General features: G+C 42.9%; 2 protein-coding genes across 3 annotated transcripts in view; both read left to right on the plus strand.

The window, feature by feature from the left end:
- The first annotated feature begins 1153 nt into the window (after window positions 1-1153).
- LOC127461278 (uncharacterized) overlaps window positions 1154-17937 on the plus strand; it is a 129636-nt gene continuing 112852 nt past the window's right edge. Inside the window, exons 1-2 of one of the 2 annotated variants that reach the window (XM_051768949.1) lie at window positions 1154-1173; window positions 6208-8271. In XM_051768949.1, coding sequence (XP_051624909.1) covers window positions 6587-8266 — 1680 coding nt within the window. In that variant the 5' untranslated portion in view covers window positions 1154-1173; window positions 6208-6586 and the 3' untranslated portion in view covers window positions 8267-8271. Of the gene's footprint in view, window positions 1174-6207; window positions 8272-17937 lie in introns of those variants that run through there. The other variant, XM_051768948.1, reaches the window with a different exon arrangement.
- LOC127461277 (uncharacterized) overlaps window positions 14684-17937 on the plus strand; it is a 107631-nt gene continuing 104377 nt past the window's right edge. The window contains exon 1 of the mRNA XM_051768946.1: window positions 14684-17283. Within this exon, the coding sequence (XP_051624906.1) occupies window positions 15052-16731 (1680 nt within the window). The 5' untranslated portion in view covers window positions 14684-15051 and the 3' untranslated portion in view covers window positions 16732-17283. The remainder of the gene's footprint in view (window positions 17284-17937) is intronic.

Here is a 17937-nt window from a genome sequence, read left to right on the forward strand (position 1 = left end):
TTATCACTGCCCTCCACACCTGGACAGGGGAGAGAAAATACAGCAAAAGCTTCATGGGTTGAGATAAGGACAGAGAGAGATCCCTCTCTGATTACATCATGGGCAAACCAGACTGGAATTGTGGAAATTAATTGAATTTATTACCAACAAAATCAGAGCAGGATAATGAGAGGTAAAAGAAATCTTACAAAAATCTTTCCCCCAAGCCCCCTCCATCCCAGACCCTCCCTCCTCCTCCTCAGTGGTTCAGGGAGACTGGAATGTAATCCCAAACATCACAGGCTGATCCTGCTGCTGCTCAGAGAGGAGTCAAAGTCCCTTCCCTGCTCCAAGGTGGGTCCCCCTGAAGCCAGGTAACACCTGAAAAGCGAATTTAAGCAATATAAAGAGTTAAGCACAAAATGTAGATGCAAGCTTTAGCAAAGCACATAGAATTCAGTATTAGGAAAGCGGAGACAATAAATTCACTGAGGTACAGGACACCCTGACACAGAAGAACATAAACATGAACAGAAAATGCTAGCACACAAAAAAGGCATATGGAGAGGAAACCAAAGAGATAAAGAGAGGGACAAGCCAAGAAATTAGGTATTAGTGCCAAATACCAAAACTCCCTGCCAAATTCATAAGGAAGCTACCCAAATTAGGAAAGGTTCAAAAGTTTAGGAGGATGATGATGAAAAGGACATGAGGTTCATGATGAAGAAAGACCGGAACTCCCACCGAAGTTCTCCCCAAAATTAAGGACCACGCCTATAACTCCGCCTCAACTCCACCTGTTATGAATATTAAAAGCAGATGTTGCAATGTAATGAATATTCATAATATATGATGTAATTGCTTAGTAAAAGGTGTATAAAAGTCGGATTGTGTGTTTCTCGAGTTGAAGCAGTTTGCCCAGGGCGACCTGGCTGCTTCCCGGCCGTGAAAAATAAATACCTCCTGCTTATAGACTGAAAACTCTGTCTCTGAGCAGTTCCTCTGCGCCTTCTTTGGGGCAAAATTTGGCATCAATTTTGGCGAGCCAGGCAGGAGAGGGGGGTCTTCCTGAGCCAGGACCCAAGGGGCCGGGACGCTCTCAGGGCCCCCCGACTGAATTTTTGTCGGCAGAGTCTCCCGGACTCCTTGGACCTGCGCAACGGTGGACAAGAATCTCCTGCTCCAAATTAAGAGGTATTTGATCTTTTATATTTTAGGTAAAAGCGCTTTATTGGTGGGGATAGGACGCTATCGCCCAAAAGGGAGCTGGAGGGACGCCTCAGCATTAGCCCTAAAGCTGGGTTAGAGTCCCAGGTATTGAAAGTTGCGGGTTAGAGTCCTGCAAAGATAGCAGGTTAGAGTCCTGCCAAGAAAGGGTTAGAGTCCCTGATCGGGTTAGAGTCCCGACACTGCAGTGTAAAATTGTCTTTTCTTTGTAATGCTGTGTTCACCCTTTATGTTTCTGTGTCCTGTTTGCAAATGTTCTTGCTCTAATTTCCCCTGATCATTTTTGTTTCGTGCAAGATATTGTCTGGTAATGCATTGGAAACTGTGCTCGAATCAGAGAGTTAACCATTTTTAATTCTTCCGAAGCTGCTTGAGTGTTTCTAGGAGCTTTAGGACCCAGGGAACTCCTTGTACCAGCAAAGAATTCTTGGAATGCGGTTTCTCTTGCAGACTGTTCTGGTTTTTGTTAACGAGTAAAACGAAACTAAAATAAGCTATTTAGGTACTGAGAGACTCTCATTTACGATTTTATTGTTTGCAGCGGTTTGTTTGTCCGTTGAAAAATTAGATGTTGTGTTTTCATATACAGTATAATCCTTGAAACGTCTTTTAACTCTATATGGGAAATGATTGCAATCTCAGTTCTATAAGAGTGAATAAGCTTTTGCCGGCACGTATAAATCCTAGGATTAAAATCTGTCCTTTCTGTTATTGCTCACTGTATGTTAGAGCTTTGTGTAACAATTGTGGTAAATATATTTTGGGTCCAAGAGGAACACAAGAAATAGCGCCCAATCGTACCCTTACCTTCCACTGTATACGCTGTTGGTCAAATCAAGATTTGGCAGAAACTAAGTGGGTGAGATTTTATTGCCGCCACACTCATAGACAAGTATTTGTAACATCTTGGTTGCATTTTCTGTGAGAAGTGTGTTTTATAGTTTGCAGCAACATCCTGTGAGTTTGTGGTGACATAGATCGGACAGCCGACAGCAAAGCCATATTTCACGGTCTGCGGCGCCCTCTCGCAGCTTTGTTTGGTGACGTAGATTGCTCAGATAGAAACCAGAAGGTAGGAAAGCTTTTTTATTGAGCGTGCAAGTGTGTGAGTGTGTGAGTGAGTGAGACGCGGCATTGCTGCGAAGCGAGTGGGAGTCCTGCTCTGCGGTTCCTGTTCTCCGTGAGGAGCCAGGCCAGAAACGGACGAAGCGGCTGGAAATTGCGTACATGAAGTGTTGGGATAAAGTGAGAAATACCTTGAGACGGTGGAATAGAATAAGGAGAGTATTGCGGTTCAAAGTACAGTTCACTGACATACCGAAAGCTACTCAGCTAGAACACATTGATGGAAGCCTAGCCCGGTTGGATACAGAAGCACGAATCCAGAGACAAGAATTGCTTGATGTAATAGAGTATCACATAAGAGAATTCATAGCAAAATTAGAAAAAGAAAGTGACAGGTTAGGATACGATCCTCTAGTGATAGAGAATTTTCTTGATTGGGCACCAGTCTGGGAACACGATCCCCAGGTCAGTTGGTATATCACTGACGCTCGAATAATAAGAAAATCTGGTAAGACACCCTATAGGTTTGCCTGGTAAACCCCTCTGTCTCCCGTAAAACCTTATCAATCGCTACATAACTTAAACCTTACGATAATAATGGGAACCCAGCAAAGTAAAGACATAAATATGAAAACCCCTCTAGGATGCATCTTAAAACACTGGAGAGATCTAGGGGGAGCCCCAGGAGGAAACATAAGCAAAAAGACACTCTTAAAGTACTGCACGCAATGGTGGCCTCTGTATAAACTAGATGATGATGAAAAATGGCCACCTGAAGGGACAATAAATTACAACACTATTTTACAACTTATGTTGTTCCTCCGTCGACTGGGCAAGTGGGATGAAGTGATTTATTGCGATATGTTTTTCACGCTCAGGAATAAGCCTGAGTGGCAAAGAGAATGCGGAGTAAATGTTGCACCGCAGGACCCCTTGGTTTTAGCTTTGGAAAAGGATAAGAAAAATTTGAAACCAAAAGAACGCTGTTGTGATGCTTGTAGTATCGGACAACAGTGTCTTAAATTAAAAAGAAGGGACAGTGAAGAAGAAAGTAGAATAAGTCTATGGGAGTATCAACCATATGCTCCAGGATACGGGATACCACGACCAAAGCGGAGAGAAGGTGAAAGAGACACTAGCCTATTAGGAGATATTTCACTAGAGCTAGGAAGATTTAGGACCGGATATAGTTCTCAAAAATCAAAAGACAGTTGGGAAGAAAGTAGCCCATCAAAATTGGAGAGCCCCCAAGGAGAAAGCAGCTCGCAGGGACTGAGTAGTCCACAGGGATCAGAAAGTTACAGAGAAGAAAGCAGTCCACCTAGATTAGAGGTCGATAGGGAAAAAAGTAGCCTGATAAGACCGGAGGGTCACGGGGAAGAGAGTAGTCCGCCTAAACCAAAAGACGACAGAAATAGAGATAGCAGTACACCAAGAAGAGAAGATAGCATCTATAGAGTGGAGAGTAGCACACCAAGAGCTGATTATGAGGGCGAAAGTAGCCCATTGAGACCAGGGGGCAATGAAAAGAAGGGTGATTTCCCCAAGACAAGATGTAGTAAAGAAGATAGTGACATTATAACTCAAGGGGAAAAGGAAAACAACTCACAAAGATTAAACATAGTGATTCAAATAGACGATAAAAGGGATACCAGAGAGATAGAGGAAAATGAGGAGCGCAGCCCCGGGCAGGCTGAACGCCGACAGCATCTCCTCCAAACTCAGAGAGAGAGGCGGCTGGACTGTGTGAATCATGCTAGAGGGTTGGCAGAAGATGACTGGGCAGGAACAGGGAGTGAAGACGAGGAACCGAAACGGGGAAAGAGAAAAGAAAAAAAGAAAGAATAGAATAGATACCGGGGTCCAAGAAGAAGACCCTGGGGAAGGAACTAGTCACCTACACTATACTAGATCTGTAGCACGAAAAGAGGCAAGAGAAAGGATCGGGGGAAGTCATACAATAGCTCCCCTCCGACAGATAATGCCTATTGCAGGAGGCCAGGGACGAGTAAAGGTGCCATTTACGACGAGTGATTTGAACAGCTGGAGAGAAGAAGCCCGGAATTTTAGGAAAAATCCAGAAGGGGTAGCTAAGAGGTTCGAGTTAATTGCAAAGAACCTAGACATTGACTGGAGTGATATAGAAGTAATGCTATCAGAATTAACAGAAACGGAAAAGGAACTAGTATTAAAAACGGGGAGAGATCATGCCAGCATGTTACCTGAAGAGTTAGAAGTTGTATTTCCAAGTAGAAATCCGGAGTGGGATCCAAACAACCCCGATTCTTATGGGAAACTGGTGCAATATAGGAAGCTAATAGCATTAGGTCTGCGGAAAGCAATACCTAAAGCCATTAACTGGGTAGCCTTGTATGATGTTAGACAGGGAAAGGATGAAAGTCCCTCAGAATTTCTGGATAGACTCAGGACCGCCATGAGACAATATACACCCCTAGACCCAGCATCAGAAGAAGGGAGACAACAGCTACTAGGATTGGTAATGGGGCAGTGTACTCCCGACATTAAAAGGAAATTACAAAAACTTAAACATCCAGCAAATAGAGATCTAGAGACATTGATGAATGAGGCCTGGGAAGTATACAACAACAGAGAAAAAGAAGAGAAAAAGAGAGAAGATAAAAGAGTTGCTCAGATCGTAGCAGTAGCAGTGGCAGCCCAAAATACAAAATACCCAGACACAAATGTAAGGGGGAGGGGTCGAGGTTACCCTACGAGAGGGAGGGGAGGATTTGGACCTCAACCCATCAGGGTAGGACCAGACCAATGTTCCAATTGCTTTCAGATAGGCCATTGGAAACGAGACTGCCCCCAGTTGGGAGAGAGGCTTGCAAACACTGCTGTTGCACATCAGAGCAGTGACTGAAGGGGACCGGTGAGTCGTTCCCTAGCAGACCCACTGGTTAAAATGGAGCTAGGGGAAGGTGAAAAAGAATTAGATTTTCTGATAGACACAGGGGCAACATTTTCAGTTTTAAATCAAGAATTGGTACCCAAGAGCGATGAATTTGTACAAGTTGTAGGAGCAACAGGCCAACCAGAAAAAGCTTATTTCCTAAAACCTATTAAATACAAAATTGGAAAGCAAATGGGGATCCATCAGTTTTTGTACTTACCAAATTCTCCAAAACCTCTACTAGGTAGAGATTTATTGGAAAATTTAGGAGCTGTAATAAAATTCAACAAAGACAAACTGGAATTCCAGGTAAATGAAGAACAACTGATTACAGCCCTAAGCTTGACAATCAGTTACATAGAGCCGAAACCTGAAAGCCGGAGTATTGAGCAGATTATGAGCGAGGCATACCCGTTGGTATGGGCTACTGATGTACCTGGGAAATCAAGACAGGCAACACCTATTGTTATCGAACTTATACCTGGAGCAAGACCAGTAGTGAGGAAGCAGTATCCCCTGAGATTAGAAGACAGGAAAGGGGTCGAACCCATAATTGGGAAATTCCTGGAATTAGGACTATTAGTGGAATGTGAATCAGATTATAATACACCAATCTTACCAATTAAGAAACCTGGTGGAACCTATAGATTGGTCCAAGATTTGAGAGCTGTAAATGCAATAACAAAAACTCTACACCCAGTGGTGGCAAACCCTTATACCCTCCTGACCAAGCTAAAGGACAATTTAATTTGGTTCACAGTGTTAGATCTAAAAGATGCATTCTTTTGCCTTCCCTTAGCCCCAGAAAGCCAAAAGATTTTTGCCTTTGAATGGGAATTTGTGAGTAAAGGGAGAAAGACCCAATTAACCTGGACAGTGTTACCTCAAGGCTACAAAAACAGTGAAAGGCCACAGGGGGATGGCACTCTTCTGCAATACGTAGATGATCTATTAATAGCAACTGAATCAGAAGAAGAGTGTGTTAAATGGCCTATTTCTCTGTTGAATTTCTTGAGTTTAAGTGGATATCGAGTCTCTCAACAGAAAGCGCAGTTGGCGCAAGAAAAAGTGGTGTACCTGGGATATGAAATTTCCAGAGGACAACGATCCCTAGGAACAACAAGAAAAGAAGCCATCTGCCAAATGCCTAAACCTGAAATAGCGAGAGATCTACGAGCCTTTCTAGGGATGACAGGTTGGTGCCGTTTATGGATTTATCAATACGGGATACTCGCTAAACCACTATATGATTTGTTGAAAGAGTCTAAGAGTGTCCTAGTCTGGACTCCCGAAGCAGAGGGAGCTTTTAAGAGACTGAAACAAGAACTCATAAAAGCCCCAGCCTTGGGCCTGCCCGATGTAACAAAATCATTTTAGCTGTTCTCTCATGAACGGCAAGGAATGGCTTTAGGAGTCTTGGCACAACAATTGGGACCACACAAAAGAGACATGGCTTATTTCTCCAAACAACTGGATGAAGTGAGCAAAGGGTGGCCCAGCTGTCTGAAAGCAGTGGTCACAGTGATCATAAACATAGAAGAGGCCAGAAAACTTACGATGGGCCAGAAAATGACTGTGTTAGTGTCCCACACTGTGTCCGCAGTACTAGAACAGAAGGGTGGCCATTGGTTGTCACCTTCCAGATTCTTAAAGTACCAAGCAATCCTAGCTGAGTCAGACGACATAACCATTCAAGTAACTAACGTTGTGAATCCAGCCTCATTTCTAGAAGGAAGAATGTCAGCAGAACCAATTGAGCATGACTGCCTGGAAAACATCGAAGCAGTCTACTCCAGTCACCCGGATCTCAAAGAAGAGCCATTTGAAGATGTAGACAACTGGTTCTCGGACGGCAGTAGCTTCGTGAAGCAAGGAGTAAGGATGGCGGGCTATGCAGTAACCACAACGGAAGAGGTAATCGAATCAAATCCTTTACCTGCAGGGACCTCAGCCCAAAAGGCGGAATTAATAGCTCTTACCCGAGCTCTGGAATTGGCAGAAGGCATACGAATTAACATCTGGACAGACTCTAAGTATGCCTTCTCTGTTGTACACGCTCATGGAGCAATTTGGAAAGAAAGGGGACTGCTAACCGCCCAAGGGAAAACAGTCAAACACGCAGAAGAAATTCTACGATTGTTAGAAGCAGTCCAACTCCCAGCACAAGTGGCCATAATGCATTGTAAAGGACACCTAAAAGGTAACACTGTTCCAGAGATAGGAAATAGGAAAGCTGACGCAGAAGCTAAATTAGCTGCGGCAAGAACCGAGGAAGTGGTTATAACAGCTCTAATACCAGAAGAGCTAGATACCAACTTCCAACCAAATTATCAGGACTCAGATCATAGGTGGATTCAAAAGAACAAAGGCAAATTATTAGACAATGGATGGGGTCAATTAGAAACAGGACAATTAATAATACCAGAGAAATTAATGTGGCAATTTGTAAAAACAGAACATGAGAAAACGCATTGGAGCTTAGACCCGCTTTATCAGTATTTGCAAACTAGAATAGCAGGGCCAAAATTATTCACTACTGTAAAACAAGTTACAACCCAATGCGAACGATGCCTGAAGAATAATCCAAATACAGGGACCAAGGTACATCAAGGAGCAATAAATCGAGGCAAATTCCCAGGTGAAATATGGCAAATTGATTTCTCTGAACTCCCAAGAAAAGGGGGGTATAGGTACTTATTGGTACTAACTGATACCTTTTCTGGGTGGCCTGAAGCGTTTCCCTGTAGAACAAACAAAGAGAGAGAAGTAACTAAAGTTTTGTTAAACGAAATTATACCACGGTTTGGGATACCAAGGAGTATATCCTCAGACAGAGGTTCGCATTTCTGTGCAAAAGTTGTGAGAGCAATAAGCAAAGCATTGCAGATTAAATGGCAATTACATACGCCCTACAGGCCACAAGCTAGTGGGCAAGTAGAAAAGATGAATCATCTTATCAAACAACAAATTGCTAAAATATGTCAAGAAACCAACTTACAATGGTATCAAGCTCTGCCTATTGCTCTGATTAGATTGAGGGTCAAACCTCGATCAAAGGAGAAGTTGAGCCCGTTTGAATAGTGATGCTAACTTTTGTATATGTAACTTCACAAAAATTGTAGGTTGTGACTTTAACTATACCGCACCCATAACCACACAACAGTTAATCGAAGCTGATTACACCTTGTATCATGAGGTACCCAAACTACAGATAGGCATGGATACTAAGTTTCTCAAAGAAATGCTTGTGCATCCTGAAGTAAGAAAGTTAGTTCAAAGAGTGAATCAAACGACCCAACGCATGTTGTGGCAAGTCGAGCATAATTCAAAGGGTATAAAGAATATCTTGACGAAAGTTGCACAAGTAGGTCAACATCACTGGTGGGACATTTTCACAGGGTACTCTCCAACAGCAACTCAAGTCTTTCACTACCTGGTACACCCCATATTGATTATAGCTATAGGCATGTTCTTGTTAACCCTCATGAACATATGCCTGTGGTGTAAGTTGAGGTCCATGGTCAAGAGAACCCAAATGATTTGGGCAATGATAAAAGCATATCAGCGCCCTTTAGGATTAGAACTTGACGAAGGAATTCGTAAGTTCTGAGAAAAGGGGGGAAATGAAGCCAGGTAACACCTGAAAAGCGAATTTAAGCAATATAAAGAGTTAAGCACAAAATATAGATGCAAGCTTTAGCAAAGCACATAGAATTCAGTATTAGGAAAGCGGAGACAATAAATTCACTGAGGTACAGGACACCCTGACACAGAAGAACATAAACATGAACAGAAAATGCTAGCACACAAAAAAGGCATATGGAGAGGAAACCAAAGAGATAAAGAGAGGGACAAGCCAAGAAATTAGGTATTAGTGCCAAATACCAAAACTCCCTGCCAAATTCATAAGGAAGCTACCCAAATTAGGAAAGGTTCAAAAGTTTAGGAGGATGATGATGAAAAGGACATGAGGTTCATGATGAAGAAAGACCGGAACTCCCACCGAAGTTCTCCCCAAAATTAAGGACCACGCCTATAACTCCGCCTCAACTCCACCTGTTATGAATATTAAAAGCAGATGTTGCAATGTAATGAATATTCATAATATATGATGTAATTGCTTAGTAAAAGGTGTATAAAAGTCGGATTGTGTGTTTCTCGAGTTGAAGCAGTTTGCCCAGGGCGACCTGGCTGCTTCCCGGCCGTGAAAAATAAATACCTCCTGCTTATAGACTGAAAACTCTGTCTCTGAGCAGTTCCTCTGCGCCTTCTTTGGGGCAAAATTTGGCATCAATTTTGGCGAGCCAGGCAGGAGAGGGGGGTCTTCCTGAGCCAGGACCCAAGGGGCCGGGACGCTCTCAGGGCCCCCCGACTGAATTTTTGTCGGCAGAGTCTCCCGGACCCCTTGGACCTGCGCAACGGTGGACAAGAATCTCCTGCTCCAAATTAAGAGGTATTTGATCTTTTATATTTTAGGTAAAAGCGCTTTATTGGTGGGGATAGGACGCTATCGCCCAAAAGGGAGCTGGAGGGACGCCTCAGCATTAGCCCTAAAGCTGGGTTAGAGTCCCAGGTATTGAAAGTTGCGGGTTAGAGTCCTGCAAAGATAGCAGGTTAGAGTCCTGCCAAGAAAGGGTTAGAGTCCCTGATCGGGTTAGAGTCCCGACACTGCAGTGTAAAATTGTCTTTTCTTTGTAATGCTGTGTTCACCCTTTATGTTTCTGTGTCCTGTTTGCAAATGTTCTTGCTCTAATTTCCCCTGATCATTTTTGTTTCGTGCAAGATATTGTCTGGTAATGCATTGGAAACTGTGCTCGAATCAGAGAGTTAACCATTTTTAATTCTTCCGAAGCTGCTTGAGTGTTTCTAGGAGCTTTAGGACCCAGGGAACTCCTTGTACCAGCAAAGAATTCTTGGAATGCGGTTTCTCTTGCAGACTGTTCTGGTTTTTGTTAACGAGTAAAACGAAACTAAAATAAGCTATTTAGGTACTGAGAGACTCTCATTTACGATTTTATTGTTTACAGCAGTTTGTTTGTCCGTTGAAAAATTAGATGTTGTGTTTTCATATACAGTATAATCCTTGAAACGTCTTTTAACTCTATATGGGAAATGATTGCAATCTCAGTTCTATAAGAGTGAATAAGCTTTTGCCGGCACGTATAAATCCTAGGATTAAAATCTGTCCTTTCTGTTATTGCTCACTGTATGTTAGAGCTCTGTGTAACAATTGTGGTAAATATATTTTGGGTCCAAGAGGAACACAAGAAATAGCGCCCAATCGTACCCTTACCTTCCACTGTATACGCTGTTGGTCAAATCAAGATTTGGCAGAAACTAAGTGGGTGAGATTTTATTGCCGCCACACTCATAGACAAGTATTTGTAACATCTTGGTTGCATTTTCTGTGAGAAGTGTGTTTTATAGTTTGCAGCAACATCCTGTGAGTTTGTGGTGACATAGATCGGACAGCCAACAGCAAACCCATATTTCACGGTCTGCGGCGCCCTCTCGCAGCTTTGTTTGGTGACGTAGATTGCTCAGATAGAAACCAGAAGGTAGGAAAGCTTTTTTATTGAGCGTGCAAGTGTGTGAGTGTGTGAGTGAGTGAGACGCGGCATTGCTGCGAAGCGAGTGGGAGTCCTGCTCTGCGGTTCCTGTTCTCCGTGAGGAGCCAGGCCAGAAACGGACGAAGCGGCTGGAAATTGCGTACATGAAGTGTTGGGATAAAGTGAGAAATACCTTGAGACGGTGGAATAGAATAAGGAGAGTATTGCGGTTCAAAGTACAGTTCACTGACATACCGAAAGCTACTCAGCTAGAACACATTGATGGAAGCCTAGCCCGGTTGGATACAGAAGCACGAATCCAGAGACAAGAATTGCTTGATGTAATAGAGTATCACATAAGAGAATTCATAGCAAAATTAGAAAAAGAAAGTGACAGGTTAGGATACGATCCTCTAGTGATAGAGAATTTTCTTGATTGGGCACCAGTCTGGGAACACGATCCCCAGGTCAGTTGGTATATCACTGACGCTCGAATAATAAGAAAATCTGGTAAGACACCCTATAGGTTTGCCTGGTAAACCCCTCTGTCTCCCATAAAACCTTATCAATCGCTACATAACTTAAACCTTACGATAATAATGGGAACCCAGCAAAGTAAAGACATAAATATGAAAACCCCTCTAGGATGCATCTTAAAACACTGGAGAGATCTAGGGGGAGCCCCAGGAGGAAACATAAGCAAAAAGACACTCTTAAAGTACTGCACGCAATGGTGGCCTCTGTATAAACTAGATGATGATGAAAAATGGCCACCTGAAGGGACAATAAATTACAACACTATTTTACAACTTATGTTGTTCCTCCGTCGACTGGGCAAGTGGGATGAAGTGATTTATTGCGATATGTTTTTCACGCTCAGGAATAAGCCTGAGTGGCAAAGAGAATGCGGAGTAAATGTTGCACCGCAGGACCCCTTGGTTTTAGCTTTGGAAAAGGATAAGAAAAATTTGAAACCAAAAGAACGCTGTTGTGATGCTTGTAGTATCGGACAACAGTGTCTTAAATTAAAAAGAAGGGACAGTGAAGAAGAAAGTAGAATAAGTCTATGGGAGTATCAACCATATGCTCCAGGATACGGGATACCACGACCAAAGCGGAGAGAAGGTGAAAGAGACACTAGCCTATTAGGAGATATTTCACTAGAGCTAGGAAGATTTAGGACCGGATATAGTTCTCAAAAATCAAAAGACAGTTGGGAAGAAAGTAGCCCATCAAAATCGGAGAGCCCCCAAGGAGAAAGCAGCTCGCAGGGACTGAGTAGTCCACAGGGATCAGAAAGTTACAGAGAAGAAAGCAGTCCACCTAGATTAGAGGTCGATAGGGAAAAAAGTAGCCTGATAAGACCGGAGGGTCACGGGGAAGAGAGTAGTCCGCCTAAACCAAAAGACGACAGAAATAGAGATAGCAGTACACCAAGAAGAGAAGATAGCATCTATAGAGTGGAGAGTAGCACACCAAGAGTTGATTATGAGGGCGAAAGTAGCCCATTGAGACCAGGGGGCAATGAAAAGAAGGGTGATTTCCCCAAGACAAGATGTAGTAAAGAAGATAGTGACATTATAACTCAAGGGGAAAAGGAAAACAACTCACAAAGATTAAACATAGTGATTCAAATAGACGATAAAAGGGATACCAGAGAGATAGAGGAAAATGAGGAGCGCAGCCCCGGGCAGGCTGAACGCCGACAGCATCTCCTCCAAACTCAGAGAGAGAGGCGGCTGGACTGTGTGAATCATGCTAGAGGGTTGGCAGAAGATGACTGGGCAGGAACAGGGAGTGAAGACGAGGAACCGAAACGGGGAAAGAGAAAAGAAAAAAAGAAAGAATAGAATAGATACCGGGGTCCAAGAAGAAGACCCTGGGGAAGGAACTAGTCACCTACACTATACTAGATCTGTAGCACGAAAAGAGGCAAGAGAAAGGATCGGGGGAAGTCATACAATAGCTCCCCTCCGACAGATAATGCCTATTGCAGGAGGCCAGGGACGAGTAAAGGTGCCATTTACGACGAGTGATTTGAACAGCTGGAGAGAAGAAGCCCGGAATTTTAGGAAAAATCCAGAAGGGGTAGCTAAGAGGTTCGAGTTAATTGCAAAGAACCTAGACATTGACTGGAGTGATATAGAAGTAATGCTATCAGAATTAACAGAAACGGAAAAGGAACTAGTATTAAAAACGGGGAGAGATCATGCCAGCATGTTACCTGAAGAGTTAGAAGTTGTATTTCCAAGTAGAAATCCGGAGTGGGATCCAAACAACCCCGATTCTTATGGGAAACTGGTGCAATATAGGAAGCTAATAGCATTAGGTCTGCGGAAAGCAATACCTAAAGCCATTAACTGGGTAGCCTTGTATGATGTTAGACAGGGAAAGGATGAAAGTCCCTCAGAATTTCTGGATAGACTCAGGACCGCCATGAGACAATATACGCCCCTAGACCCAGCATCAGAAGAAGGGAGACAACAGCTACTAGGATTGGTAATGGGGCAGTGTACTCCCGACATTAAAAGGAAATTACAAAAACTTAAACATCCAGCAAATAGAGATCTAGAGACATTGATGAATGAGGCCTGGGAAGTATACAACAACAGAGAAAAAGAAGAGAAAAAGAGAGAAGATAAAAGAGTTGCTCAGATCGTAGCAGTAGCAGTGGCAGCCCAAAATACAAAATACCCAGACACAAATGTAAGGGGGAGGGGTCGAGGTTACCCTACGAGAGGGAGGGGAGGATTTGGACCTCAACCCATCAGGGTAGGACCAGACCAATGTTCCAATTGCTTTCAGATAGGCCATTGGAAACGAGACTGCCCCCAGTTGGGAGAGAGGCTTGCAAACACTGCTGTTACACATCAGAGCAGTGACTGAAGGGGACCGGTGAGTCGTTCCCTAGCAGACCCACTGGTTAAAATGGAGCTAGGGGAAGGTGAAAAAGAATTAGATTTTCTGATAGACACAGGGGCAACATTTTCAGTTTTAAATCAAGAATTGGTACCCAAGAGCGATGAATTTGTACAAGTTGTAGGAGCAACAGGCCAACCAGAAAAAGCTTATTTCCTAAAACCTATTAAATACAAAATTGGAAAGCAAATGGGGATCCATCAGTTTTTGTACTTACCAAATTCTCCAAAACCTCTACTAGGTAGAGATTTATTGGAAAATTTAGGAGCTGTAATAAAATTCAACAAAGACAAACTGGAATTCCAGGTAAATGAAGAACAACTGATTACAGCCCTAAGCTTGACAATCAGTTACATAGAGCCGAAACCTGAAAGCCGGAGTATTGAGCAGATTATGAGCGAGGCATACCCGTTGGTATGGGCTACTGATGTACCTGGGAAATCAAGACAGGCAACACCTATTGTTATCGAACTTATACCTGGAGCAAGACCAGTAGTGAGGAAGCAGTATCCCCTGAGATTAGAAGACAGGAAAGGGGTCGAACCCATAATTGGGAAATTCCTGGAATTAGGACTATTAGTGGAATGTGAATCAGATTATAATACACCAATCTTACCAATTAAGAAACCTGGTGGAACCTATAGATTGGTCCAAGATTTGAGAGCTGTAAATGCAATAACAAAAACTCTACACCCAGTGGTGGCAAACCCTTATACCCTCCTGACCAAGCTAAAGGACAATTTAATTTGGTTCACAGTGTTAGATCTAAAAGATGCATTCTTTTGCCTTCCCTTAGCCCCAGAAAGCCAAAAGATTTTTGCCTTTGAATGGGAATTTGTGAGTAAAGGGAGAAAGACCCAATTAACCTGGACAGTGTTACCTCAAGGCTACAAAAACAGTGAAAGGCCACAGGGGGATGGCACTCTTCTGCAATACGTAGATGATCTATTAATAGCAACTGAATCAGAAGAAGAGTGTGTTAAATGGCCTATTTCTCTGTTGAATTTCTTGAGTTTAAGTGGATATCGAGTCTCTCAACAGAAAGTGCAGTTGGCGCAAGAAAAAGTGGTGTACCTGGGATATGAAATTTCCAGAGGACAACGATCCCTAGGAACAACAAGAAAAGAAGCCATCTGCCAAATGCCTAAACCTGAAATAGCGAGAGATCTACGAGCCTTTCTAGGGATGACAGGTTGGTGCCGTTTATGGATTTATCAATACGGGATACTCGCTAAACCACTATATGATTTGTTGAAAGAGTCTAAGAGTGTCCTAGTCTGGACTCCCGAAGCAGAGGGAGCTTTTAAGAGACTGAAACAAGAACTCATAAAAACCCCAGCCTTGGGCCTGCCCGATGTAACAAAATCATTTTAGCTGTTCTCTCATGAACGGCAAGGAATGGCTTTAGGAGTCTTGGCACAACAATTGGGACCACACAAAAGAGCCATGGCTTATTTCTCCAAACAACTGGATGAAGTGAGCAAAGGGTGGCCCAGCTGTCTGAAAGCAGTGGTCACAGTGATCATAAACATAGAAGAGGCCAGAAAACTTACGATGGGCCAGAAAATGACTGTGTTAGTGTCCCACACTGTGTCCGCAGTACTAGAACAGAAGGGTGGCCATTGGTTGTCACCTTCCAGATTCTTAAAGTACCAAGCAATCCTAGCTGAGTCAGACGACATAACCATTCAAGTAACTAACGTTGTGAATCCAGCCTCATTTCTAGAAGGAAGAATGTCAGCAGAACCAATTGAGCATGACTGCCTGGAAAACATCGAAGCAGTCTACTCCAGTCACCCGGATCTCAAAGAAGAGCCATTTGAAGATGTAGACAACTGGTTCTCGGACGGCAGTAGCTTCGTGAAGCAAGGAGTAAGGATGGCGGGCTATGCAGTAACCACAACGGAAGAGGTAATCGAATCAAATCCTTTACCTGCAGGGACCTCAGCCCAAAAGGCGGAATTAATAGCTCTTACCCGAGCTCTGGAATTGGCAGAAGGCATACGAATTAACATCTGGACAGACTCTAAGTATGCCTTCTCTGTTGTACACGCTCATGGAGCAATTTGGAAAGAAAGGGGACTGCTAACCGCCCAAGGGAAAACAGTCAAACACGCAGAAGAAATTCTACGATTGTTAGAAGCAGTCCAACTCCCAGCACAAGTGGCCATAATGCATTGTAAAGGACACCTAAAAGGTAACACTGTTCCAGAGATAGGAAATAGGAAAGCTGACGCAGAAGCTAAATTAGCTGCGGCAAGAACCGAGGAAGTGGTTATAACAGCTCTAATACCAGAAGAGCTAGATACCAACTTCCAACCAAATTATCAGGACTCAGATCATAGGTGGATTCAAAAGAACAAAGGCAAATTATTAGACAATGGATGGGGTCAATTAGAAACAGGACAATTAATAATACCAGAGAAATTAATGTGGCAATTTGTAAAAACAGAACATGAGAAAACGCATTGGAGCTTAGACCCGCTTTATCAGTATTTGCAAACTAGAATAGCAGGGCCAAAATTATTCACTACTGTAAAACAAGTTACAACCCAATGCGAACGATGCCTGAAGAATAATCCAAATACAGGGACCAAGGTACATCAAGGAGCAATAAATCGAGGCAAATTCCCAGGTGAAATATGGCAAATTGATTTCTCTGAACTCCCAAGAAAAGGGGGGTATAGGTACTTATTGGTACTAACTGATACCTTTTCTGGGTGGCCTGAAGCGTTTCCCTGTAGAACAAACAAAGAGAGAGAAGTAACTAAAGTTTTGTTAAACGAAATTATACCGCGGTTTGGGATACCAAGGAGTATATCCTCAGACAGAGGTTCGCATTTCTGTGCAAAAGTTGTGAGAGCAATAAGCAAAGCATTGCAGATTAAATGGCAATTACATACGCCCTACAGGCCACAAGCTAGTGGGCAAGTAGAAAAGATGAATCATCTTATCAAACAACAAATTGCTAAAATATGTCAAGAAACCAACTTACAATGGTATCAAGCTCTGCCTATTGCTCTGATTAGATTGAGGGTCAAACCTCGATCAAAGGAGAAGTTGAGCCCGTTTGAATAGTGATGCTAACTTTTGTATATGTAACTTCACAAAAATTGTAGGTTGTGACTTTAACTATACCGCACCCATAACCACACAACAGTTAATCGAAGCTGATTACACCTTGTATCATGAGGTACCCAAACTACAGATAGGCATGGATACTAAGTTTCTCAAAGAAATGCTTGTGCATCCTGAAGTAAGAAAGTTAGTTCAAAGAGTGAATCAAACGACCCAACGCATGTTGTGGCAAGTCGAGCATAATTCAAAGGGTATAAAGAATATCTTGACGAAAGTTGCACAAGTAGGTCAACATCACTGGTGGGACATTTTCACAGGGTACTCTCCAACAGCAACTCAAGTCTTTCACTACCTGGTACACCCCATATTGATTATAGCTATAGGCATGTTCTTGTTAACCCTCATGAACATATGCCTGTGGTGTAAGTTGAGGTCCATGGTCAAGAGAACCCAAATGATTTGGGCAATGATAAAAGCATATCAGCGCCCTTTAGGATTAGAACTTGACGAAGGAATTCGTAAGTTCTGAGAAAAGGGGGGAAATGAAGCCAGGTAACACCTGAAAAGCGAATTTAAGCAATATAAAGAGTTAAGCACAAAATATAGATGCAAGCTTTAGCAAAGCACATAGAATTCAGTATTAGGAAAGCGGAGACAATAAATTCACTGAGGTACAGGACACCCTGACACAGAAGAACATAAACATGAACAGAAAATGCTAGCACACAAAAAAGGCATATGGAGAGGAAACCAAAGAGATAAAGAGAGGGACAAGCCAAGAAATTAGGTATTAGTGCCAAATACCAAAACTCCCTGCCAAATTCATAAGGAAGCTACCCAAATTAGGAAAGGTTCAAAAGTTTAGGAGGATGATGATGAAAAGGACATGAGGTTCATGATGAAGAAAGACCGGAACTCCCACCGAAGTTCTCCCCAAAATTAAGGACCACGCCTATAACTCCGCCTCAACTCCACCTGTTATGAATATTAAAAGCAGATGTTGCAATGTAATGAATATTCATAATATATGATGTAATTGCTTAGTAAAAGGTGTATAAAAGTCGGATTGTGTGTTTCTCGAGTTGAAGCAGTTTGCCCAGGGCGACCTGGCTGCTTCCCGGCCGTGAAAAATAAATACCTCCTGCTTATAGACTGAAAACTCTGTCTCTGAGCAGTTCCTCTGCGCCTTCTTTGGGGCAAAATTTG

The sequence above is a fragment of the Manacus candei genome, unplaced genomic scaffold (assembly GCF_025592945.1).
Source record: "Manacus candei isolate 608988 ecotype Guabito, Panama unplaced genomic scaffold, ASM2559294v1 h1tg000099l, whole genome shotgun sequence".
Lineage (NCBI taxonomy): Eukaryota > Metazoa > Chordata > Aves > Passeriformes > Pipridae > Manacus > Manacus candei.